The sequence below is a fragment of the Scardinius erythrophthalmus genome (genome assembly GCF_964197995.2).
Source record: "Scardinius erythrophthalmus genome assembly, chromosome: 2".
Lineage (NCBI taxonomy): Eukaryota > Metazoa > Chordata > Actinopteri > Cypriniformes > Leuciscidae > Scardinius > Scardinius erythrophthalmus.
Genome location: NC_138222.1, coordinates 44,189,978 through 44,217,609, shown reverse-complemented (window position 1 = coordinate 44,217,609; position 27,632 = coordinate 44,189,978). Strand labels below are relative to the sequence as shown.

The 27,632-nt window shown below is 36.6% G+C and overlaps 1 protein-coding gene across 1 annotated transcript in view; it reads right to left on the bottom strand.

Moving 5' to 3' along the window:
* Positions 1 to 3,532: 3,532 nt before the first annotated feature.
* frmd5b (FERM domain containing 5b) overlaps positions 3,533 to 27,632 on the bottom strand; it is a gene marked incomplete at its 5' end in the record, with an annotated part of 29,363 nt that continues 5,263 nt past the window's right edge. The window contains 13 exons of the mRNA XM_081349233.1: positions 3,533 to 4,798; positions 11,297 to 11,403; positions 11,496 to 11,564; positions 11,701 to 11,775; positions 15,717 to 15,808; positions 15,971 to 16,034; positions 16,141 to 16,229; positions 16,377 to 16,464; positions 16,614 to 16,737; positions 16,893 to 16,990; positions 17,149 to 17,227; positions 17,373 to 17,415; positions 18,303 to 18,407. Coding sequence (XP_081205359.1) covers positions 4,218 to 4,798; positions 11,297 to 11,403; positions 11,496 to 11,564; positions 11,701 to 11,775; positions 15,717 to 15,808; positions 15,971 to 16,034; positions 16,141 to 16,229; positions 16,377 to 16,464; positions 16,614 to 16,737; positions 16,893 to 16,990; positions 17,149 to 17,227; positions 17,373 to 17,415; positions 18,303 to 18,407 — 1,614 coding nt within the window. The 3' untranslated portion in view covers positions 3,533 to 4,217. The remainder of the gene's footprint in view (positions 4,799 to 11,296; positions 11,404 to 11,495; positions 11,565 to 11,700; positions 11,776 to 15,716; positions 15,809 to 15,970; positions 16,035 to 16,140; positions 16,230 to 16,376; positions 16,465 to 16,613; positions 16,738 to 16,892; positions 16,991 to 17,148; positions 17,228 to 17,372; positions 17,416 to 18,302; positions 18,408 to 27,632) is intronic.

The window sequence follows — 27,632 nt, the reverse complement described above, 5'->3', positions numbered from 1 at the left end:
TCCACTATCTAAAATCAAGTCTGAGGTATGAGGCTTTACACAGATAATATGGCACATGCCATATTTTGTCATGAATTACTTTGTACATAAGCTCTCCCCTCTCATCTCCCCTTTTAGGTTTGCCCGAAGATTAGCATTAGCATTAGCAATATATGAAAATTTGTTGAGAGATTTGGATGAGAGGAGTGTTTCTGCCGACTAGTGGTAATTGCTTAACATTGCAATGATTTCTGCAGAGATCACACTAGCTTGTTGACTCAGATTGATTACTCAAATACATTAAGATATTAGTTAAACGTCATTTATCATGCACTTTCACATCAGTAGGCTACACTCTTATGCCTAAGTAAGAACACTTAGAGAAGGCCTCGTTCCTGTTCCTACAATGTCTCAGAGGATCGCAGCAAGGTTTCTGGAAATTATTTTAAAATAGTTCAGCAAGAATGTTGAGAGGAAGACATTTACAAACTGTATCAAGGCAATTTTCTATACTAAAAGTAGAATCAAGATTACAATTCTACATCGATTACTGCAGACCTAGATCAAGTGGAATTTATTTTTTAATGATTTTATGAAACTCACAAAACTGCATAAGTACGTTAAATTTGGTTTGGAGAAGGTTTATTATTTTATTTTATTTTTTAGAAAAACATAAAAATAAACTGCTTTAATGCCTTCTTGGTACAACACAGGGTAACCAAATTATGGTATGAATCAATGAAAATAAAATATGTAATTTACAGAAAAGAATGATCTGATGCTGTACAGTGAGCAGGAAGATCACATGGCTCAGGCACAGTCGAGTCATTGTATAACAGTGTAATTCATTATCCATTTCAGATTGTCTTCTGAAATACAACATTTCAATCTGCTATTGCTTTGAGTGAAACATACCATTTGAAATGTCTGAAACAGTGTCCATCGCCACCAGTGAGAGATCTGAAGAATTAGTCAGTCACAGTATATTAGAGCTGATTTATAGCGCCACCTGCCGATTGCAAACGGCACAGTGTCAGACAAACAATCAACACATTCTTAGGTTACTGAATTTGTAATGCACTTCTCAACCATCTTGTTGTTTTAGTTTAACAAAACACTTTTCTGCTGGCTTATTAGTGTCATTTTGTATTGCTTCATTTCTTTTTGTATTATTATCGCATAATCACCAGTGCAGAGACAAACATATTAGGATTTCGATGCAGGTGTTTTCATCTGTGCCATCAGTGGTATTGTTGCATACTGTTTCTAGTTAGGCAATTTTACGAAGCTACACACACACAGCACACAACAGCACATAAAAGAATTACATCACACTATGTTGCTTTCTTGAAATGTAGGGTTTTAACCCCCAAATCTTTTCAGGACATTTGCAATTGCTGTAGGCCTGACAACTGACAGTACCAACGAGTTCCAGTTAGGTTTTATTTTTATTTTCTTGACATAAGCTTTTCTACCAAAGATATTTAAAAATGTGCATATAGTTATGTGATTACTTCCACAGATGACATTTGTGTCTTAAATTTACCATCGGTTTGTCATTTAAATTAAATTACTCTGCCACTTGTCTTACAGCTAATACAACCCTTTACTATGTGTCTCATGAAAGCAACAGAAAAGTAACAGAAATAAAAAAATGTCATTTGATTTAGACTGAAAATGCATTTACCAGTTTAGCCATTCTGAGACTATATGCCTTTGGATAAGATCATTTCTTAATCACACAACTGGATAAACTAGTTGTGTGAACAAATTCATCATCACCTACAGAAGACATCGTCACATTTTAATTTTGAAAATTAAGGCTGTGTAAGTGAAAGAATGAGGTCTCCAAAATAACGATGCATGCTTAATTTTTTTTTTTTTACAAATTATAGATAATTATATTTTTTTTTTAGAAATAGGTTAGACTTTCAAATATTTCACATTACTTTGTCCATCCAGTGCACTTTCTTCACCCTCATCAGAACATTTGAATCTCAAGGCCGCCATCTTCCACTAAATATCAGTGCTCACTTGTATGGGATAGAATAACGTTTCTCGCTCTGGATTGATTGGTTAAAGGTCAGTGGGAATTTTCAGATGACCCATACCCTGGTGTTAAAGTCTTTCCACAAATGTATTCTCAGTAACTCTTTACCATAAGGTTGAATTTATTAATCCATTAGGTATCATGAACTAACAATGAGCAACCATATTAAAGCATTTTTTAATTTAAGTGTACTATTATTCATTGTTAATTCATGTTTGTTCATAATAAAGATGAATAAATAGTTTATGAGTTCATGATAACTATAATGTTAACAAATCAAACCTTATAGTAAAAGTGTTACTAAATTCTCATCAAAACACCACTGAAGCACTATTAAAAGAGATGACACTGTCAATGGCTTTGATCCATATCATCGACCCACAATCATGTTTATATGATATGGATCAAATTTACACCTTGTACCAACATATTACACTTACAAAATACCTCATCCAAAAAACCTCCAAACTCACTCTCAAACTGTCCAACATTAAAGAGATAGTTCACCCAAAAATGAAAATTCTCTTTACTCATCCTCATCATGTCATATGACTTTGATTAATCTTCGAAAAACAAATGAAGATATTGAGAACCTGAGAAGTTTCTGTCCCTCCATTGAAATTCCAGGTAACCAAAACTCCAAAAAGGTCATATAAAGGTGTCATGAAATGAATCCATACGAATTGGGCAGTTAAATCCAAGTCTTTTAAAGAGATACGATCACTTTATATGATGAACAGAATTAAACATATCACAAAATTTATATTTCATCATAATCTCTCATAATTGATTCTCACATTGGAGCTTCTGTACGTTTACCATATGTGATGTGCTTTATGAATGTGTGTCACTCATTATTTAGTAAATAAAAGACTACATTGAATCTGTTCATCATATAAGCGATCATATCTCTTCTCAAGATTTGTAATAAACCACTCAATTCAAATGGTTTTGTTTTATGACAAACTGCGTGGACTTTCAATGAAGGAACAGAAACCTATGGAAGCTTGTTTCCGCCACAAAATAATAAAAAAAAAGATAATTGCGACTTTTTATCTCACAATTGCGAGTTTACATCTCACAATTGCGAGATATAAAGTCAGAATTGCGTGAAATAAAGTCGCAATTGCGTGTTTTAAAGTCACAATTGCGTGTTATAAAGTCAGAATTCTGACTTTTTTTCTCGCAATTGCGACTTTATATCACGCAATTCTGACTTTATATCTCAGAATTCTGACTTTATATCTCAGAATTCTGACTTTATATCACGCAATTGGGATATATGAAGTCAGAATTGCATGATATAAAGTCGCAATTGCGTGTTATAAAGTCAGAATTGCGTGATATAAAGTCAGAATTCTGAGATATAAAGTCAGAATTGCGTGATATAAAGTCGCAATTGCGAGAAAAATAGTCAGAATTCTGACTTTATAAGACGCAATTGCGACTTTATATCTCGCAATTCTGACTTTATATCTCAGAATTCTGACTTTATATCACGCAATTCTGACTTTATTTCACGCAATTCTGACTTTATATCTCGCAATTCTGAGAAATAAAGTCAGAATTGCGAGATGTAAACTCGCAATTGTGAGATAAAAAGTCGCAATTATCTTTTAAAATGTTTTATTCAGTGGCGGAAACAAGCTTCCATAGAAACCTCTCAGGTTTTATTAAAAATATCTTGTGTTTCATTAGATTAGATTAACCAAAATCTTATGGGTTTAGAACAACATAAGGGTGAGTAAATGACGACAGAATTTTCATTTTTGGGTGAACTATGGCTGTCTCGGCCCCTGTCTATTGTCTGGCCAATAAATGGCAACTTTGTCTTTGATTGCAGTACGAGGTCTTACTTGTCACAGTCTGGTTGAACATTTCTTGAGTGTAGATATTATATTTAAATTATAGATAAAGGACGTGTGGGTGACAGCAGCATTTTAAGACCTATACATAAATTTTTTTACCCAAATGCTGCAGGGAACAATTTCACAATAACTAGAGTTGAAACACACAGGTTCTCGTCTTGGCATGGTAGGAAGTCCACGGCTTTGGCTATGTAGATAATAGTAATTTCGTTTTAACCTCATGGTACATGGTATGATATTAATGCTTAGAACGTCCCACTCTCAAACTACTACAGACTACACTCTCAGGAGAGAGGGGTGCTTATGCACTCAAGTCTCAGTTATTTGTTAATGAGATTCCCACCCATCCAGCGCAACTTGCAGGCCAGCCAACGCCTAAGGGGGCAAAAGTATTCATAGTGGAACTGCTGGAATTCGGGTGTCCTCCGGATGTCCCTAAGAAGGGCCAAGTCCAGCTCAGATTCTGTTAGCACAATAAGAAGGATAAGGAGGGCAAAGAGCAGAGCCAGAGTCACTAAGAAAAGACGGGCTAAACTACAGATGAAATCATTCACCCCTTCCTCTGGGCCATGTTGGGTTGGCTGAACCTTCTCCAGGTGGGAACGTTTCCCTTTGGGCTTAACGGCCTGTGGCCTTGCCTGGTTTTGAGTGCACGGTTCTGTTCCTCCTTCATCTTGGATCCTGCGTGGGCCGTTTGTGTGGCGAACCTGAGCCTGGTCCGAGGGGTCATTGGACACAGGTGTGGGAAGCACGCTGTCAGAGGGATTGTAAGAATCCTCAGAAAATTCAGCTGTTCCGCTTCCTCCCTCGGCTCCATTTCCATGGGAGCGTAGGAATGAGTTGCCATTGGAGACCGATCGTACTGGTGTGGAATGGCCACTGTCACGCAGGGACTCCAAACCTGAAACAGAGTAAGGATGTTCAGTGATTGTGTTTGATGCATTGATGTCTATTTGCTTTCAGGGTTTTGTACCAGTCAGAATTGAATTTAGAATGCCTTTTAAATTCAAATTTGAATTGAGGTAGCAAACAGGATTGCTAGTATAAATGCTAAGATTGCTTTATTTCGATAGTCCACTTTAGACATTCTACTAACTATGAGTAACTTTGCAACTACATGTCAACTAACTCTCATTAGAGTATTAGTAGACTGTAGTAGACTTAGGTTATGGTTAGGTGTTAGGGTTCGGGTTAGTAGAATAAGTTACTTATAGTCAGTAGAATATCTGTTGCGGGACCATCAAAATAAAGTGTTACCAGATATTAAGCATACAGTCTACTAATACTCTAATGACAGTTAGTTGACATGTAGTTGCAAAGTTACTTATAGTTAATAGAATGTCTAAAGTGGACTATCGAAATAAAGTGTTACCGTATAAATAGATAAATTATGAATTTAAGGAAGTATAAATTAACTGAAATAAGTGTCATTTTATAGCAAGGAACCAAAATGATGGCTTGACAAAGCATTGCCTGAAAGTTTAGAGTAGTTTAAAAAGTTGAAAGTTTTAAGAACATAAGTTTTAAGTCTTAAGAACAGACAAAAAAATATGTTTGAAATGTCACCTACAGAAATTTGTACTTCATGTATACTCTACTTTTCAAATGTTTGGGGTTAGTAAGATTTGTTTTTGATAAATTAATACTTTTATTCAGCAAGGATGCATTTAATTGAATCAAAAGTGACAGTAAATACATGTTACAAAAAGAAATCTAATTCAAATATATGCTGTTCTTTTGAATTTTCGATTCATCAAAGGATCCTGAAACAGTGTAGGACGATTTCCACAAAAACATTAATAAGCAGCACAACTGTTTTCAACATTGATAAATATGAGAAATGTTTCTTGAGCAGCAAATCAGTATATTAGAATGATTTCTTATGGATCATGTGACACTGAAGACTGTAGTGATGGCAGCTAAATATTTATTTTTGACATCACAGGATCATATTACATTTCAAAATATGCTAAAATAGAAAACAGTTCTTTTAAAGTATCACACTATCACTGAAATTTTTATTTAAATAAATTCAGCATTTGTGAGCATAAGTTACTTATAAAACACATTTTAAAAATCATACCAACCCCAAACTTAGTGTACATAGTGTATATATTGTATACTTTTTTTTTTTTAGAAATGTATTGTCCAGGATGGAAGAAAACTTAATTTCCCAGAAAGCTGGTTACATTTCTCTAACCAATTCAGTAAATTGCACTTCCTTTAATTCCAATTAAAATCAAGTCAATTATGTAATTGCCCAATCCTAATGTATTGTACTGATTTCACAAGCTTATCTGCACCACTGGTCTAAACAATGTTCAAAAGTATGAGAATGGGTAAATTAATTAAAAGTTGCATATTGGTATGGAAAGATAAATGTGTGGCAAATCTACTTCAGCACATCAATATCCAAGCTGCCTCCACATAATGGATATTCAGAAAAAGAAAAAGTTATTAGAAAATCAGAAAAAAAAATCTGTTTAAGTTCTTCTTCTTTTTTTTGCTAGTTAACATATAAGTGACATTCCATTATTATTCACAGAGACCATTTACATTCATTAAACTGGTACCAATGTATTGATAATATGCACTGTATACTGTTGTAATCAAAATTATTAAGCCCCATTGCAAATCAGGTTTATTGGCAAAATTTACAGACTTTCAGCTGTTTGCAATGAACAAATCAAACAAAAGTCATTTAAGTAGTTCAACAACAAATGTTTGAAGTGGTTTCCCCAAATCCAACTGAAAATGCAACTTTTAATGACTTCTGCAGTCTCGAAATTATTCAACCCTCTGAATAGAATCCCTCACAACAGCACACATCTGCAAAACAGGTGTTGTCTCAAGCAAGTGAGCAAGTGTGCTTGAGCAAGAACACATGTCTGGCAAGTAGGGCAGGGCAAAGAGCCTACAGAGAACAGCGCGAGCCGGTGGTGTGATTGATAATGAGCCTCACCTGCGCGCCACACCGGCCTCGTATCTCACGGAGGAGCTACGGAAGCATAAAAGGAGCGACGACAGTGAAGGAAAAGAGAGGACCAGGCCTGTACTATTTTAAGTTATGTTTTGTTTATGTGCATTTATGTTTATGTTACTTTCATTTTGTGTTTGTTTATTTATGATTAAAGTTGTTGAACGTTCGCCGGTTCCCGCCTCCTTCTTCCCCTGGACAACTAACCATGTTACAACACAAAATATCTGTACTGGCTAGGTTTGTTGATTGTCACACTTGACTGCATGTTAGAAATATGTCAAAAGAATGGTCCAAAAAGTTAAGAGAAGATATCATCGCCCTTCACAAACAAGGGACAAGATACAAAAAGATAGCAAAAGGCACTAAATGTTCCTAGAGACACCGTTGAAAGCATAGTTCGCGAGTTCAAAGTTAAAGGAACAGCAGTTTACACTACCTGGACAGTGCAGAAAGAGGAAGCTATCAAAAGCTGCAACCAGATTTCTGAGAAGGCAGGTTCAGAAAAACCCTTGAGTGACTGCAAAAGACCTGCAACAAGACTTGGTGGCAACAGGCATTGAGGTTTCAGCTTGCACAGTAAGGCGCATACTAAATGTATGCAGTTTCCATGCCAGAGCTCCAAGACATCCACCACTACTGACCCCAAAGCACAAGAAAAGGGCTCAATATCAAATAATTAAGCCACAGAAGTTTAGGGATTCTGTTCTGTGGAGCTATGAAACAATGGATCAGGCTTACGGATCAGCGGTATGTCTGGAGGAAGAAGAATGAAGTGTACTGTATGCTGAAAAGAACACTCTGCCTACAATTAAGCATGGTGGCTCTGTGAACACTCTGCCTACAATTAAGCATGGTGGCTCTGGGGCTGCTTTTGCTCTGGCACTGGAAACCTGCAGCGTGTGAAGTTAGATTCATTGAAGTCAGGAAATCGTAGGAGAAAACATCATGCCATCAGAGGAAGCTGAAGCTAGGGTGTCATTGGACCTTCCATCAGGACAATGATCCCAGGCATACCTCAAACTCCACCAAGGCTTGGTTGCAGAGGATGTCCTGGAAGATTCTACAGAGACCATTAGTCACCTGACTTGAACCCCATAGAAAATCTCTGGTGGGATTTGAGGGAGGCAGTTGCAACACACAAACCCAAGAATATTACTGAACTGGTGGCCATTTCTCATGAGGAACGTGCTAAGATTCCTCAGAAACGCTGCCAGAAGCTGGAGTCTGATTATACATCTCTTGATTATACAAGATGCTTGCCATGAAGGGGTTGAATGGTTTTGAGACTGCACAAGTCATTAAAAGTCATTTTCAGTTGAAATGGCAAAACCACTTGAAACATTTGTGTTGAGCAATTACTTTTGTTGGATTTGTTCATTACAAACAGCTGAAAGTTTGTACATTTTGCCAGTAAACCTGATTTGCAATGGGGGTTGAATAATTTTGATTACACTGTAAATATAATTAGTGTATATTGTAGAACTACACAACAACACAGGAAAATATGGCTCCACCCACAATCCATAAAAGCTAAACACAATCCATGCTAACAATGGTGGCACTCCAATCCACTGTATACTAACAAATTCAAATGCAGTCACAGTGAAATAAGTTGGACGCCCAGCTGTTCCAAATGACCTAGAGCTTTACCTGCAGTGCTGGTGGGTTGAACACCAAGTCTGGATGAAGCTCCAGAGGAAGTGGAGGAGCTGGGCAAGGAAGGGAACAGAGGCAGAGCTCCTAGAGCTTTCCCTAATAGTCTAGGTCCCATCGTCAACACCCGTACCTTCACATCCCGGTAACAGTGGTTGATCATCCGCAGGTGAACATTCACCTTTGTTTTAATCCGTATGAGACACTTCACCATGGTTTCAGAATGTAGCCGCTAAAGTGTCTGATGTTCTCACCCCTGCGTCAGTGTATCACCAATAGCCCCCTTTCCTCCCTCTATCCTCCTGAACAAAAATGACATGACACTACAGTGTGTGTGTGTTTGAAAAAGTGAGTGTGAGAAAGCGAGAACACCCTAAAGCCCTAAAGCTCCAAAAGTCCCTCTATGCCCAAAAGCCCAGCTGCCCTGCATGCTCCAACCCCCTCAAACCCATTATAGGCTGTAACAAAAGAGCACATACACAACACACACTCATTCTGACACAAACCACATGACATACATGGACAGGCTCTCTATTTATAGACAGTGTAATAATAACAGTGATGGTTGGACAAGGTAAAATCTGTCACTCCTCATTGTCTCTGTATTTTCTTGTGCATGACACAAATTGTCATGAAACCCACTTGCAGGACTTGTGAAGCCTTAATTTGTACTTCCTGTTAGTTTTACCCCCTGCTTTAGTATAGTGAATTATTTTTAATTTACCAGTAGCCTGTGTGTTTTTGCAAGCACACGGTGTCTATTTCACTAAAGTACTAGACTTTTATTATTTCTGTACAGGGCAGGTACTAAAACAAAACTAACCTTAAACTCAAAATATACAGCACACTTATCGAGTGCCCTCACACACAGACAAATGAAACCATGATGGCATTTGGCACTGCAGTAAAGTGACTGGAACAGGTGAACGTCTGGTCACATTGTGCACAATGAGAGCAGCTCTCATGTTACACATAGAGCAATAGAGGGAGATGGAGTGTGGTGTATTCCTATCCAGAGCACACTTTTGTTATCTTCTCAGCTTCAAGGTTTGTAATCATGACTATGTACACTGTAGTTCAAAAGTTTGGGGTCAGTAATAAATGAATACTTTATTATGCAAGGACACATTAAATTGATCAAAATTGACAGACGTTTACGTAGTTTAAAGAGAATTGTAACAATCTATTCATCAAAGGAACCTGAAAAAAAGACATAGTTTACACAAACATATTAAGCAGCACAACTGTTTTCAACATTATATAAGAAATGTTACTTGAGCTACAAATCAGCATATTAGAAGGATCATGTGACACTGAAGACTAGTAATGAGTAATGATGCTGAAAATTCAGCTTTGTCATCACAGAAAGGAATTTAAATTTAAAATTGAATTTTATAAATTTTCAATTTTATTTATTAAAACAGAAAACTGTTTTTTTTTTTTTTTATATAATATTGCATTTTGATCAAATAAATGCAGCTTTGGTAAGCATAAGATACTTATTTTAAAAACACTAGGAAATCTTACCCCAAACATTTGAATGGTAGTGTACTCTGTGTAGGTTTACGCCTAATTGTATATGTGTTTGAAGTTGAATTATATATTTTGAAAAACATTGCAGTCAGAATTGTGTTGTGAACAGAACTGAATTGTGAATTATAATTTTTATTTTTTATTTTTTAAATCTATAGTATTGTAGTGGCTGACACTAAAAATTGGCAAAAATGGTAAGGCATTGAAAAAGTACTGCAAGTTATAGTCCAGTATAGTCCACAATAATGAATCATGGTGGAAGAATAAACCAAACCAAAAATCTCCATGATGCTTTTTATTATAGGGGAGATACAACGTTATACCACCAGATAGCAGTATTTCAATGAGTTTGGACCAACAGATCTTGCCTTGAGTTGGATTCAGAAGACAGAATGCATAACTTTTCTAGTTACAAATTAAATTCAATTTTTGTTATGAAAAAGGAGCAGTTATATGCTTAAGTGTGTGCGGACATTCGTGTTCTTGTTTAACCTACATTGCGAGGAGGAAATAATAGTAAATTAATTTTTTGACACTGTTGGGACAGGTGGCCGGGGCCCCATAAGGAAAACAGCTTATAAATCATGCTTGATGTTTTGTTTTTTTAAATGCAGAATGTTTTCTGTGAGGATTGTGTTTAGGAGTACTGTTAGGGGATAATGTCTAAAGTCTACATAATGATATAAAACCATGTTTGTTTGTGTGTGTGTGTGTGTGTGTGTGTGTGTGTGTGTGTGTGTGTGTGTGTGTGTGTGTGTGTGTGTGTGTGTGTGTGTGTGTGTGTGTGTGTGTGTGTGTACTTGTACAACTATCTTTGTGAGGACCAGTTTGAGTTTTAGACCATTGGAGTGAGGACAAAGAGAGTAAAGTGAGGACATTTTGGTCAGTCTTCACTTTCTGAGACCCCTTTAAAGGCTTGTTTGAGGGTCAAGACTTGGTTTTAGGGATAAGGTTATAATTAGGTTAAGGGTAGGTTTAGGGTAAGGGTTCGGGTTAGGCACTTAGTTGTGATGGGTAAGGTTAGGGTAAGCAGCTAGAGATTGCATTGTGTCAATGAATATCCTCATAAAGATAGATGTACAAGAATGTGTGTGTGTGTGTGTGTGTGTGTGTGTGTGTGTGTGTGTGTGTGTGTGTGTGTGTGTGTGTGTGTGTGTGTGTGTGTGTGTGTGTGTGTGTGTGTGTGTGTGTGTGTGTGTGTGTGTGTGTGTGCTTGTAGGCACATGGGCATACCCTCCATGATGGAAATATGGACTGCTCTCCTTCGTGTTCGGGGAACGCTACTCTGTCGTGGGCCATGAGTGATGGAGGGACAACTCCTACTGGGGACCATCCCAGCCCTGAACCCACAAAAAGATGTGACATAACAATTGTCATACTGTCAAACACAGTTAAACTGTTAAGAAAACAAGTCAGTGTTGAGAAGACTTACCTGTGGATCTCTGGAGGCTCTCGTCTGATTTTGGCACTCTGTTCCATCACTTCCTTGGCCACTTTACCGCTATAAGGGAAATTATGCAATCAAAATCTTAGCATTGCTTGCAGCTAATCCATTAATTAACATATATTCACAACACAAGCCTAATTATGCAGGGCTCACAAACTCATGAGGTTCACTTACAGCAGATACTACTCACCTATATCTAAAGCGGCTCCCTTTGAAGAAAAGATTACTACTGGACACAGTGCGAACTTGACTTGATTTCTCAAACCTGTAAGAAATGGAGAGAATGAGAGATAGATTTAAAAATAAATAAGAAAAATAACTGTTTGTCTAAACCAGTGGTTTTCAACCTTTTTGACTCGTAGGCCCCCCATTGTCCAACACAATATCTAAAGGTCCCCCATATTGGCTAAGATATTTCTATGGAGTTAATAATGTGCCATAATTAAACAAACAAATCCAGCATTCTGCAAACAAACTCGATCTGCTTTTGCAAAGTAAAACTCGACTCGCAAACAAACTCGATCTGCTTTGCAAAGGAAAACTTGACTCGCAAACAAACAGAAAGCAATGTGCAAGTACAAAGGTCAATTTGAGCAAAAATGCAGTGGAGTAACACATATGTATTGTGTTTTGCAAATAGAAATAACTGAGCCTAGATCATATTTCACAAATAAATACAAACCATCCTACAAATTGCATGTAACCTTTGAACAAATACCAAATCTAGTGCATACAAATGCATATCTGTCTGTTATAATTGTGAGACACTTGGCTTTTTATGAAATCTCTTTTTTCTCACAAATGTGTCCAGGCAGATTTTCTCACAAATGCAGTTGAGCAACTTCTTCTTCTAAAACAGTAGATGGCGCTAAGATAGGAGATTAATTTAGCGCTAGTCTCCCGGGAAAAGCACTGATTTGAAATTTGCCTTTGCCAGAGCTGAGGAATGACCGGTGAACAGGTGTGTTTCTGTCTTACTTTATTTATAATTAACCTTTTTAAGTTTTTCTTTTGCAAAATGTTGTTACATATATAGACAGAAATCCACATTAGCACTTACAAATCACTTTCTCAAGGGAATCTATAAGCTGAAAGCTCTGCCATCATATGTTGCTTTTTTACATTTTTGTAAAAACGTTACAGTTTCTGAACGAGTCTATTTCTTTCGTTCTCCATAAATTAATGAGAACATTTCATTTAATTGAAATCTACTATTCACTATTTTAGTCATTTTGTATGCGTCCGATGCAGAAAAAATTTAAAAAAGCAACATATGATGGCAGAGCTTTCAGCTTATAGATTCCCCTATCCTAGAGAGAGTGAAGTGCTACTAAGTGCTAATGTGGATTTCTGTCTAGATATGTAATAAACATTTTGCAAAAGAAAACCTTAAAAAGGTAAATTATAGATAAAGTAAGACAGAAACACACCTGTTCACCGGTCATTTTCCTCAGCTCTGGCAAAGGCAAGTTTCAAATCAGTGCTTCTCCCGGGAGACTGGCGCTAAATTAATCTCCTATCTTAGCGCCATCTACTGTTTTAGAAGAAGACGTTGCTCATCTGCATTTGTGATAAAATCTGCCTGGACACATTTGTGAGAAAAATGAGCTGAGAGATCTCATAAAAAGTCAAGTGTCTCACAATCATAACAGACAGATATGCATTTGTATGCACTAGATTTGGTATTTTTTCAAAGGTTACATGCAATTTGTAGGATGGGTTGTATTTATTTGTGAAATATGATCACTTATTTCTATTTGTAAAACACAATACATATTTGTTACTTTACTGCATTTTTCGCTCAAATTTACCTTTGTACTTGCACATTGCTTTCTGTTTGTTTGCGAGTCGAGTTTTCCTTTGCAAAGCAGATCGAGTTTGTTTGCAAAATGCTGGATTTGTTTGTTTAATTATGGCACAATATTAACTCCATATATTTCCTCTCGTATTTTTGCTCTAATTATGACAATTTTTATTTTTATTTTATTGACAGAAACTGGTAGAGTTAATTTTGTATTGTTACAATGTCAGTAGTATATGTAACTGAACTATGTTTTCTCTAGTTTCTCCATGTTAAATCCATGTTTGTTCATGCAAAACATATCAAAGAAATATTGCTTTCATGAAAACAGCAGATTATACTTTGCGCATTTTTGTATCCCCACCCACAGGCAGTCAGGTCGACAGGGCGTTATTAAAAGAACATTTATTGTAAGGGTAGGTTTATCACTAATAATTGTATTGTACTTTGTCTACTCCTTAAACAGCTTTTTACCCTCCGTTTGGCCTAAAACACTGTGTTCGTTGTCATCCAGCTTGAAATGGAAACTACATGAAGACTACAGATTTTTTTTTTTCTCTCCATATTTACACTTCTTTGCAGCCTTTAGCCCAGGGGTTCTCAACTCTGACCCTCGAGGTCAACTTTCCCTCAGAGATTAGCTCCAACCTTCAAAATCAAACTTTCAGCGCTGCTTTTAAGTCCAATTTTATGCCCTTCCCTCGATAACTTCTCTCCATCTCAGGAATAAATTAAAAATAAGTCCGAACTGCTGTGACATCACAATCTCAATCTTTGTAAGATATAAGTCAACATTTTAACCGCATTAAAGCTTTTTTTATTTTATTTTTACATTTGTATATCATTAGATATTTCAGTAAGTTGAAACCAAATCCTTACGTTTAAAAGTGTAATTCAGCAATTTCTGGCAAGGCCATCTGGCAAGATCATGAATCCATCTGTTGTATTCTTCATTGCACGGGAAACGAAGGACACATTTGGAGGCTGCATTTGAAGGAGCCTTAGAATCGGGACAGCATTTGTCACGCAGCTGTTACACAATCGGCCTTTGAATGTGGCCTTCGAAGGATGCAGCCTCTGAATTGGTATGAAGCTACTGAGAAGGCTCGCTCCATCAAAATCTAAGGGTCGAGGGTCTGTTGAACGCACTTCAAGATGGCGGCGGGGATTCCCCCAAGGGGAAGTGCAATTCAACACCATTATGACAAAAAGTTTGCTAAGACGTAATATAGCAAATATAGTAAAACATGCCCAGTGCATTATGGGTGTTGACGTTTTCCTACCTATATGGCAAAAGGGAAGATAACAGCCTTTTTTCTGTTTTCTTTAGCCATTTAGCACCGATTTATTTTTTCCCCGCCTTTCTACTGCATAGGTAGCCAAGTTTTATTGAAAGCCATTATGCCAGCGATGAAGTACCCCCTTTAAAGGAGAACTCCGGTCAATTTTAACATTGAGCCCATTTTTTGGAGTGCTGTCAATACAGAGAACAACGACAAAAATCGGTGTTGCCTACACCGAGTTATTCTATTTTTAAAATTTGCACCCTATTGACTTCAATGGGGCAAGTAGTAAGCCTGCTTTTTAGCCTCTTAACATCCTTTAAGTGTCATTACAAGTGCACAGAAAATGTGAGTGATTCCTTCCGAGTGAACACGGGTGAATCTGACTGCAGTAGATGTTAGAGATATTAATAAAAATGAAGTTAATTCAGCCAGCGCTCATACCTCTGTTTACATCCTGTTTTCGGTGGAAGGCCATAGTAATCGATTGTCGAGTTCACGCGCGTGATCATAGGCACTAAACCTATGCGCGTGAACTCGACAATCGATTACTATGGCCTTCCACCGAAAACAGGATGTAAACAGAGGTATGAGCGCTGGCTGAATTAACTTCATTTTTATTAATATCTCTAACATCTACTGCAATCAGATTCACCCGTGTTCACTCGGAAGGAATCACTCACATTTTCTGTGCACTTGTAATGACACTTAAAGGATGTTAAGAGGCTAAAAAGCAGGCTTACTACTTGCCCCATTGAAGTCAATAGGGTGCAAATTTTAAAAATAGAATAACTCGGTGTAGGCAACACCGATTTTTGTCGTTGTTCTCTGTATTGACAGCACTCCAAATGTACAAAAAAATGAGCTCAATGTTAAAATTGACCGGAGTTCTCCTTTAAGTTTTCATATAATTCATTTTAAGTCCTCCTGTAGACTCTTTAGAAGATTTCTGAGGCCCCAAAATGGGTCCCTGTACCCTAGGTTGAGAACCACTGGTTTAAACTAAATTAAATCATTGGCAAGATGTTTTATGCTTGATTGCTTGCTCTTTCTCTTTTTATGCTATTTCAATTCTTGAACCAAATTTCAGCCTGATAGGTCAAAAAGGTTATGCACACTCACTGGTAGAAAGCTTGGTTTTCCACCCCACACTTCCATAAATGCTTGCAGGCCTCAGGTGTTGGAGCAAAGTAAGTCAAGATGATCTTCTGATCCTTAGTAAAGGTCACAGGAGGTCAGTAAGTGAAATTATTTAGTTGTTAAATAGAACAGGTTGGTTTCCTGATCAATTCCTAGGTCCTGTATCAGTCTGCATTCATCTTACTTTTGACCATTTGTTCTTCTGCATAACCTGGGGCTGCCTTGCTGTCACCTACCTCTTGATAAGTTGCATATATATGGAATGTCTTTCCTTCGAACTTTAGTTTGGTGACCTCGTTCCTGTACAATATGACAAAATACTGTCAAAGTTATTCATATACACAGTCATTTGATCTTGACTACTAAGCAAATGAAAATGATATGCGAGATTAATTTCGCCTCTCACCATTTGAGGAAATGAATCCTCCTGTTCCCCTGCAGTACCACAAAGCCAAAGGGGGTAAATGCAAGAAATGCTGCATTCCCAGACACATCCTGTCATACAAAAAATAAATAAAAAATTAATCTGTGTGTTTACACTTCTTTGTGAATGTAAAAATTCAGATTAAAAGACTTTCAGTTCAGACACTTGTGTTGAAATAATTTCCTGTATATGAGCAGCTGATAAATTTGGATACTGACTTTGCAGGGGTGTGGATCTACTCCATATGTTTCTAGAGACTGAGCTTTCCTTAAGAAATTCATTTCAGATGTCTCAGGACTCTGGCCTCTGTAGGAAATAAACAGACTAGTTAATATTCTGTGTTTGTTCTGGGAGATAAATTTCATAAAATACATTTAATCTCTCCATTAAACACCAGCGCTGCTTTAAAAAGAGTGACATACTGCATGTGACAGGCTAATTGAATGTAAGCTTACGTCAGCTCGGATTTGTGGATCTCAGCAATGCGGCGCTCCAGGCGCTCAGAATGCTTTGGAAAAAACTGAAACTTAGAGCTGTAACCTTCCGGATGCTTCCCTGGGTCATAATCGCCAATCTCAGCTAAAAAAAAAAATTTGAGAAAGAATAAAACAAAAACAGTGTCATCTTGAGAGTCTTGTCTTACTGTAATGTCATTCATATAACAAAACTCTTGAGATGTCACAATTCAACAAATATTGTAAAGAATGGTTCCTGTGACTGTGGTTTGCTGTTACCCTGCAGAATAAATGCGGCCAATGCAGCAGCATCTGAACTTTTGCACAGGAGTCGGCCATGATACAAATCTCTTTTAATCTGTAGGAAGACATGGTATCTGAAAATAATGCAGAGTATATATTGAACTGTCAGTGTGTTAATCATACATACATCAGATAATTGTAAGACTCTGTAACTTGTCTAATATGATTTCCTATAGATTCTTTAACTATGTGAATTATGAATAATAATGGACTCCATGTTAATGAGCAGTACCTAGTGATCTCTTCTTTAAGAGCTGCAGGGTCCGGAGGATAGAATTTAACACGCAAACACATGGTGTAGGGTGGCTGAGCTAGGACACAAAATATCCATGTGGATGTAATTAACCAGACAATATACATTTTCTGCCTTTTAGAAGGATATTTGAATGAAAAGATTATTCTTTTCACAACATGCACACAGTGTAAGAAGGATTTTCCACATACAATATGACTTACATCTCATTTGTTTGGTAATTGGCTTGCTGAATTCCAGCCAGTGCTGAAACAACAAAATAAAAAAAAAATGATGTCTAGAATGCAGATAGAAATTCCAGTTTAACACAATGCTATGACCATCATTGTCAACTGATGACTGTTCACAACATTACATATCGATTGCATCACCCCTTGCGGCTCTTCATCTGAATCAGCATGTGATCTTTGGGTGTCTTGCTTCAAGCTCATGCACAAATATTAACATTGCTTTTATCAGGCATGGTTATTAACAAGTCAGAACTAGCATGAACCTATAGTCAGGGTAGATACCATATTTAAATTGATAGGACATAGATCGAGGCTGCGATGAATATACAGTCAATTTGTTGTGCTGTGCTGTGTTTTTTTTTTTTTTTTACATTTTCAATTACATTGGCTGAATAATCAACATCAAAGCACCCAACATTACAACCCATTGAACAAACTGTACGGTGAGGTGGTTAAGATAAAGCGCACGATGAAAGCAATACTAAGGAAGACTTTAATCTAGAAATAAACATGAAATAGTACAACCACATAACACTCAAATAAAAATATATATGATACAAGACAAGGAACATGTAGAAACAGATCAGGGAAAAAAGACACAGCTGGGGCAAATTAACTCAATGACAGTAACCATAGTAACTAACAAGATACAGCTGAACCAAAAGAACTAATGGAGTGGCTAGAAACTAAACAATGAACGCAGAGGAAGAGCATGCAGGTGAGGGCCAGGGAGGATGATGGGAAATGTAGTGACCGTAACACTCACAGCCTTGTTTTTATTTGTGTAAAATTAAATATGGTGTCCACCTAACTATCATGTCCAACCTCAGTCAAAATATAAAAATAACCATTTTCCACAAGCTTATTAACAGCTCATTTTATATTTATACTATAGAAACTCACTCGTTGCTTGTCTGGGTCCACAAATCTGATGCCAAAGTAGTCTTTCTCCAACAAGTTTAGATAATGGCAGACCTGCTCAAACAACCATTGACCTTTTGCATCCCTCTGTAAAAGAGAGACACAATGTTTGTATACAGTCCTTGGGATCATATTGGATCATATCAGTTCTACAGTATATTGGACATAACTCAACTTCTTTTGCTGACCAGTGTAGTGGGTAACACATTACAAGTAGCATGAGTTATGTAACCAGATTACTTTTTTCAAGTAACGAGGAAAGTAACACATTACTTTTAAATTTACAACAAAATATCTGAGTTACTGTACTTTTTTGTTACTTTTTAAGTTACTTTGTTTTTCCCATTTATTGACTGGCGTTGTGTGCGCTGTGTAAATATGATGGTTATCCTTTGATGATCCAATTCAACCATACTAATAAGCAAAAATGACTTCGGTTAAACATCACATTTATGTTTAATTTTTTGTTTTTGTTGCTGAAGTAAGAATGTTGAACTTTCTTCTCCTGTGTCATTTCACTTTTTTGGTGTGAAAGAGCCTTGATATTTGTCAAAAATTTAACTTTTGTTTTTTTTGCAATAACAACCAACCAAGCCCAGCCCAAGTGAGAAAAAGTAATGCAAAATAACGTGCAACATAACTTTCCATAAAATGTCACTAAGTATCACATTTAGTTACTTTTTTAGGGAGTAAATTAGTTTCACAAGTAACTTTCCCAAACACTGTTGCTGACATCCCATTTAGTGTAAGGTAAATATGCCTTAACAATGTAATCTTTCAAAAACAGAAATTGTTGCAGTTGTTTTATAAAGTAATTTTCCCACATTTTTCCAAACTATGTTTTGTAATCAGTTTTCACAAAAAAAAAAAAAAATATATATATATATATATATATATATATATTAGTGCTGTCAATTTGATTAAAAGCATCTAACATAAACGTTTTTGTTAATATAATATATTTGTGTATATTAGCCTACAGTATATATATACTGTATATACACACACACACATATATATATATATATATATATATATATATATATATATATATATATATATATATATATATATATATATATATATATATATATATATATATATATATATATATTTATATTATATATATATTTTTTTTTAGGTTTTTAGGTTGTGTTGTAAAGTTATTCAAACGTCTCCTTGACGTCATAATGGTGAAATCCAAACAATGTCAAATTCTAACATCATTCATATGTTCAATGAAAGCAGCCACCTCATGCAGCCACATCTGTTTCTTTCTGCACCAAAGATTGTTCTTGCGTAAAAACCTTTCAAAAGTGCGTTCGTTCCGAGCTATTACATGCCTTTCCATTCCATGCTTAATAAGGCAAGAATTTCATCATTAGTAAAATACTCCTTGTTCACAATTCATCTAACACAGTCTCACCCCCAAACGTCACATACTGACGCGTCTTGACCAAACGGCAATATACGACGAAAAGGGTACCCCTAAAACGTCCGTATGTGACTATTCGGGTTATGGGTAGGTTTAGGTATGCGTTAGGGTACCGCTAAGAGGCGCTGCTGGTGCGCTTATGTCTTCGTCTCATATGGACGTTTTAGGGGTACCCTTTTCGTCGTATATTGCCGTTTGGTCAAGACGCGTCAGTATGTGACGTTTTGGGGTGAGACCGGGCTGTAACATCCTGTGTTGGTTACGTCAGATCAATGAGCTTGCAAGTCATAACTTAGATTTACTTATGTCATAATTTAGACTTAGTTATGTCATAATTTTGATTTTAGTTATGTCATTATATTGACTTTTCATGCATGATTTTTTATTTTATTTTTTTGTGGCGGAAATGGGCTTCCATAGCCCTGAAGAACTGTTTGTGAAGAATTTGTTTACATAAATTTACTTCTACCAGAAAGACTCGGGAGATAGAATGATGTAACAAAGCATTAATTTATGGACAGTCCAGCAAGCAATTATTTATAAAGTTCTTTGGCGTATAGGCCCCGTCCGTAGTGCATAATCCGAGGGTAGCGGATCTACTGAAGACGAAGGCAGGGGCGCAGCCGACCCCCCGAGAGGTATGGACAGGACCATCCTGGTGGTGGTGGGAAGGGTGGAGGTAATTGTTTGCGTCAGCGTCTGCGAACTCAAACATGTGTAAGTACCGATCTTTTATAAAGCAAGTATTAGGACATGATTAGATAGATGTGAAGGTAATAAGTGACATAGTAATTGAGTCTTCCTGGCAGAACTTATGCTAAATCATTATGCTAAATAAGCTTTCATATCTGAATAATGAAACAGTTTTGGAATCAATAGTCGTGTGAATTAGTGACAATTTTGTAAATGTTTCAGTTTCAGACGTTGGATGTTGACCGATTTTCATTTCCAACCAAAATGCAATGTCTGTTTGACGTTGGATATTGGCCTCAATCTGACGTTAGGTTCTGATGTCAACCCGATTTTCATTTCCAACCAAAATGCAACGTCTGTTTGATGTTGGATGTTGACGTCAATCTGACATTGGGTTTTGATGTCAACCCGATTTCCATTTACAACCAAAATCCAATGTCTGTCCGACGTTGGGTTCCAGCGTCAATCTGACGTCATATTAACGCCCAGTGCCTGCTGGGCTATGTTTCATACCCGAAAAACATTACTTTTTTGTCAAATTTCACTATAATTTACTCAATTTATGAATCAAGACAAGAATGTGATGAGACGAGAAACATTATAGGAGCATATTAGGCATTAGATTTAAAGTTTAATGAACCTTCAGTAAAATAAATAGGTAGAATTTACACCCAAATTAATTTTTTACCAAAACCAAAATTAAACTTTTCATTTAGCCCAAAACCAAAAATAAAGTTTTTTCAATTTCAGAAAAAGAAATACAAAAGCTGTCACTGGAACTGTATCCTTTCAAAAGTGTACACCCTTTACCCAGAGATTTTCTTACTATTGGGAGATGAGAGGGTCTGTGGCTCTTAACATTGGAAGAAGCGTAACTGCTAATTTAGATCACATGATACACCTCAGCCTATCATATTATGGCAATGACGTCAGTGGCCAGCGTTCAGAGTTTTATGACAGTCAGTTGTAGTTGTTGCACAATGTTTCTTGTGGATTTGTGTGTTCGTTTTGTGAAAAATGTTCTATATTTGATGTTATATCACTTGTAAATGTACAGTTAGGATTGCAATGTTTGTGGAATGTGCTTTCCCAGGCTTTACTAAGGGGAAAAAAGAGCACCTTCATTAATTTACCTTTATTCTTTAAAAAGCGCTATCATTATTAGGCATAGAAGTCAAAAATCATTACAATTCAAGTCTAATTCATTTGTTGAAACCTGGAAGCCAGAGAGCCACATCATTATTATTATTTTATTTTTTCCGTTAAACAACAATATAATACAATATTTATAATTAAATTATTCATTTTCTCTTTATTCATTAAAATGCTTTATATACGCTATCATGGTGCATGGCAGTCATAGTCATTCAAGTCTTATTATAATTTGTAAAACGAGAAAAAGTTTCTCTAGGTCTGACGTCCGGAGGAAGACAGATGGCCTGTAGTACTCTAGGTCTTACAGTATTAGTAGGAACCTTAGGAACTTAACCTGGTCTTAGGGTGAAGAAAATCCTTTACCATACCAGGAGCAAATTCCATGCACGAGGGAGATACCGAAAGTGTTTGAATGTCTCCAATTCTCTTGAGAGACGAAATAGCGAGGAGAAAGACAGTCTTTAGAGAGATATTCTCAGAAACTTCCTCAATGGGCTCGAATGGAGCTAGGGAGAGGCCTTCTAGTACAACAGTCCCATGTCGGCACCCTCGTGCGGACTGCTGGCCTCAGCCTCAAAATGCCACAAAGGAAACAAGTTATTAGTGGGTGTCTCCCCAAAGATACTCCACTCAAAGGGATGTGTAAAGCAGCTAGGGCCGCCACGTACACCTTCAGTGTGAAGGGGGAAACCCTGCGGAGAAGTGCTCCTGCAGGAACTCCAGCAGGATCTCCAGCACTGCACCGACTGGACAGTTAACCGGGTCAAACTGGTACTCTCCACACCAGGAAGTGAAAAGTCTCCACTTCAAGGCATACAGTTTCCTTGTGAATGGAGAATGGTCTCAACAACCTCAGTTGAGAGACCAGAACTTATGAGCTGGGCCCCCTCAGAGGCCAAGCCCACAGTTTCCACAGTTCTGGGTGGGGGTGAAAGATCGACTCACTCGCCTGAGAGAGTAGGTCCCTCCCGATCGGAATCTCCAGAGGAGAGCCGTCGAGGAGAGACACTAGGTCCACAAACCATACTCGGGCAGTCCAGAACAGGGCTACTAGCAGTAGACTGGCGAACCCTTTCCAGAACTCCTGGGAGCAGAACAATTGGGGGAAATGCGTACAGATGTGATCTCGGCCATGTCTGCACTATAGCGTCCAACCGGATGCAGGGCTGGATGGCTGAGTGAGAACCATAGTGGACAATGTGTGGTCACGCCATTGGACTGGTTTTATACATGCTTCATGACGCAATCACGCAGAGGAGTTCCCACAGAGCGTTTTGACGCAGCTTGAGTTCCCTTGAAAGGGAACATCAATATTGTTTATTTTCTTTTGACAATACACAATATCATTCAATATTACACAACACCTATTATTAAATACTACTACACATTTGCTGGTGGTAATGCCGTGAATGAGTCTTACCTGTCATGACATTCCCCACTCAGCCTTCTCTTAAAAAATAAACATTTTATCACAGTGAAATCTACATATAGTTTTCAATGAAAGTATTGTTTAGTTTAAAACATATTGAAGATTAGCGAACAGGCTGTCGATTCATTAAATAATTAGCTATTTCCTCACAAAACTGTTTATTCAGTGTGGTGATATACATTTTTAAAAAATGGCCTTTTGTCTCCTTCCCTGCATACAGCCAAAGCAGGAGCGTTAGCTTTAGCCGTTGCGATTTTTTGGCTAACGGTTGGAGACTTGCCTTTTAGTGACTTTGCTTTAACCTTTTTTAGGTACACTTTTGTTCTTAGAGTGCATAATAGTACCTCAAAGCCAAAGGTACATATTGGTACCAAAAGTGTATATTAGTCCCTAAATGGAACATACCACAAGTAACATTAATAATCAAGTAATTATACAAATTGATTTAATAATCAACACTCAAATAAAATGTTATTTATAAGTTGTACAAACATTTAAATTGCACATAATACTATTAATAATAGAATTATGTTTCTCCTCCCATTTTTTATTGAAATATTATCATTAATAGGTGGCATGTGTGCTACAAATAATGTTTAGTGAGTTGACGCATCATTGGAAAACAGTATAGATTAAAAGAATTATCTTGAGATTTAAGAATCCATATCAGTAGCGATTTAAATCGAGAAATCTATATTTTCCACACAGCTAACATTTACCTGTTGTAGTCTATCCATGTTGTGGCGCGAAATAGACACTGATACAGACAAAACGACCTCCACTGTATGGAGATTCTTGTGTTGATTAAGGCAATCTTGCTGTTAGGGGAATGTGTCTCTCTAAACACCATTGCTGAATGAGGTTTTTTGTTATAGTGGTGAAAAGATTTTTATGCCAAGCCCTGGTTGTGGCAATAATTTCAGTGGCAGTCAGAGGACAATTAAGGAGAGAGGGTGTGAGCATTTGGCCTGCCTTCTGCTTAATATTTCAGAATCTCTCTGGAGACATCAGAGCTCAATCAAATATTAACAATCACACAGCACTTTGAAGGCATCTTAGAAAGCTTTAGAGCTGTGTGATAGAGGAAAGTCAGATTTTAAAATAATCATTGCCTGCAAAAAGCAGTTCAGGAAGGCGAAGGATCAGGGTCACAACAGCAGCTTTCAGGACTAAACAGACAGATGTGAACTAGCAGACTGGCTTATCAGACATTATAATCACTAATGTGGAGTATTTCCCCGGTTCAGCACATGTATGTATATACAGTATAACACATGGGTGGAAAAACACCAGGAGATGTTATACACAGCAACATCTGCAAGGTCGTAAATAAGGCAAGTATTTTGTTTGTTTTTTATAAGTGTGCTCATGATTGGAAGAGAGGCAGAGTTCATGTTAGAAACTACAAGTAATGTCTGACACTAGTAATCTCAGTATGTACTCAGATCTCCATTCACTCGAGATTAAATATTTAAATCAGCTCCATATCAGCATCTCAAACAATATTAATAAATTATTCCTTTCAGGTCATGAGAAGGGAATATATTGTGAGAGTTAAAGGTGTGATTTGTATGCGTGTATGTGTGTATGCGTATGCTTGAATGTGAATGTGAGAGAAAAAAAGTGAGGGATATAGATGGTTATGGTTCTCTTGGTGAAAAGCAGTCTCTGGTTATTGCTTGCTTGCTACTACTTGTAAGCCCGTCTAAATCGTCTCAATGGAGGTTTCCGATAGAACGGGTGAAGGTCTCTGCGTGTTACTGTCTTTCCGCGAGGAAAAGTAATTTAATTCCATTTAAGCTTTTATCTGACTCCATCTGACTCTATTTTATCACAACCTCGAATTTAGGTTAGATTGCCAATTGGTTATTGGTCAATTATATAATAGTTTAGCAATACATTTGATTGTTCAAAACTCTTTACTTATATTTTACCCATTCATAAGCTATGTCGCTCAGAGGTCCTCACGCCTTGTTTAACGTGGGTCTCACGATCGCAAGCTTGCCAGCTTCGGTCACCAAACAGAGGTAATTGCTTTATACCTGAGATCGGTCACATTCACGCTTACACAATCAAAGATACGGTATAGCCCCCGTGATTGCATACACTTGAAATTAAAGTAACGTTTACTTCAGTAGAGGTATGGCCACTACTACAGATAAGTCAACCAACTTTACTTGTCTTATAATAGCTTTGGATTGGCCATGCCGCGGTTTCCCACGCACACTTATTTAAAGTAACATTAAATTAAAACAGAGTTAAGACACACCCAGATTTAGGTTGGTCAAGCAGCACTTTTGCTGCCCTAAACGGGAATTCACTTCTTGTCTTTGCAAAACACGTACACTTGAATTAGTGGCAAATATTATCATGCCAATTTAATAATCAGTTCAAAGATAACATCAAATTCTCGGAAATAAAGAGAGAAGATGCGAATCTGACATAAAATACATGATGCGGAGTGTATGCAGGCACTAATTTGAGTTACAAATCGCCATAAGCCTTCTTCAGCATCTCCCTAAATACTCAGATCAAGGCAGAAACCTCTTTTCAAATGTAAACATGAGTTCACAGTGGGAATTTGCATTAATCACGGTCCCAGACTTACAGGGGACACCGGACAGAGGTTGATTTACTTTGGGGCACACCCGCAGCAGATATCTCCAAACTCTCCACACCTTATTACTTTTTTGGTTTACTTCTGTGGGAATGAGAACTTTGTACCAGTCAGACATTTCAAATGATACCACACATGTATAATACTGTAGTATTATACATGTGTGGTATCATTTGAAATGTCTCAGTGCGACTGGTTCTGATAATTGTTCATATTAAACCATATTTTTGGGTGAATTCAGGTAGGGATGGGTGAAGGGAATGATGTGTAAATTAGGTGGTCAACTCAAGTGTAATCATGTCTCGAATGGGGATGGTAATATAGCAAGAAAGTTCAATTCTCAGAGACTATAGCCCTCTCTTCCAGGTCTTCCAGTTTCTCCAGTCTTACATACTTGACACCAAAAAATAGTATTGTTAGGAGAAGAATTATTTTCTTAATGAAAACTTTTCCTCTCTCTTTTTTAGAACAGTTTTTCTTTTCCTCTTTAAATATTTTATATCCAAAACCCCAAACCTTCCACATCATGATTTAGACAGCTGCACTGGGACATGTATTTAAATCTTGCAATTAGGACAGAGTGATCTGAGTGACAAAATGATCTACACCTAACAGCATATGGCCACAATTTACTCTACAGCAACATATTTTCAAGGCATGCAGTAGGTTAGTATCAAACGAGAATTCAGTTTCAATTCTCCTATACCTTACAGTGAAGTCTATTAATTTGTAAAATGTCAGTGCTGCTACAAGTCATATTCCTAGCTGTGTTTTGATGCACTGAGCAAATGTGATTTTTTTTTTATCCTATATGGAGTTTAATAACCTGTATTCACTATTTGCTTTTATTTTATGGAAAAGAGCAACATGAAAATTATGCTAAACCTTTCCTTTTTCTTTTTTCTTTTTTCACAGAAGAAAAAAGGCAAATGGGTTTAGACTGGTATGAGGGTAAGAAGATCAGTCATCATTTACTTAATAGGTAAGTAAATGATGACTGAAATGAAGAGTAATTTTGAAAAACATATGTACAGCCATGTGAGATGAATCCAGTTATATCAGTAGCTTAAATAAAATATGTTTTATTTTACAAGAAGCAAGCACTGAAACCGCGACTGCCATATTGGCCTAAAATGATCAAGAACTTAGAACTTAGCCCTTTCAAATACATACATATACACACCCACACATATATAAATATATATATGAATATATATATATATATATATATATATATATATATACACTGTATGTGTGTGCTTGTATATATATATATATATATATATATATATATATATATATATATACCGTGTATTAATTCATACAAACATTTCATTGCATTTTGAAGTAACCAAGTAAAATCCCCTGAAACTTCTATATAAAGCATGTCTTCACAGAATGACTTGCATCCTGGTGTATTAATTGATTTTTTTCATCAAAGTGTAAATTCACCCTGACCTGGTTTATTTAATCATTTTATCTTTTAGATGCATTGCTTAAGGATCATCTTACAAGCAGTATCTGAGCAATAGCAAAATAAAGGAGAAAACCACTATTACGCACAGAATACATAACAGCAAGTTCTATTATAACAAAATGCTGCTGGTACATCTTTATATTTAACCATCCAAGTCATATAAGACAATACAGTAAGTGATTTCAATGAGTAGGTGAATTTACATTTATTAATTTAGTAAATGCTTTTATTCAATTTAATGAATTTAATTTATTTTCATGTATTTGGCAGATTTAAGGTATTACTTAGATAAGTTAACATTTTAACAGATCATGGATTCTCTGGAACTTGGTGTTACTATTATTCTCTACTATTTGAGCTACAAGAATTTGTATTGAACACTTTTAGAGAAGCCAAAATAAAAATAAAGATCTTTTTCTCTTTTGATATATTCTGCACATCATATAAATAATTGCAATTATTTGTATGTCTTTTATCATGAACAGAATGAAATCTCTTTTACTCTT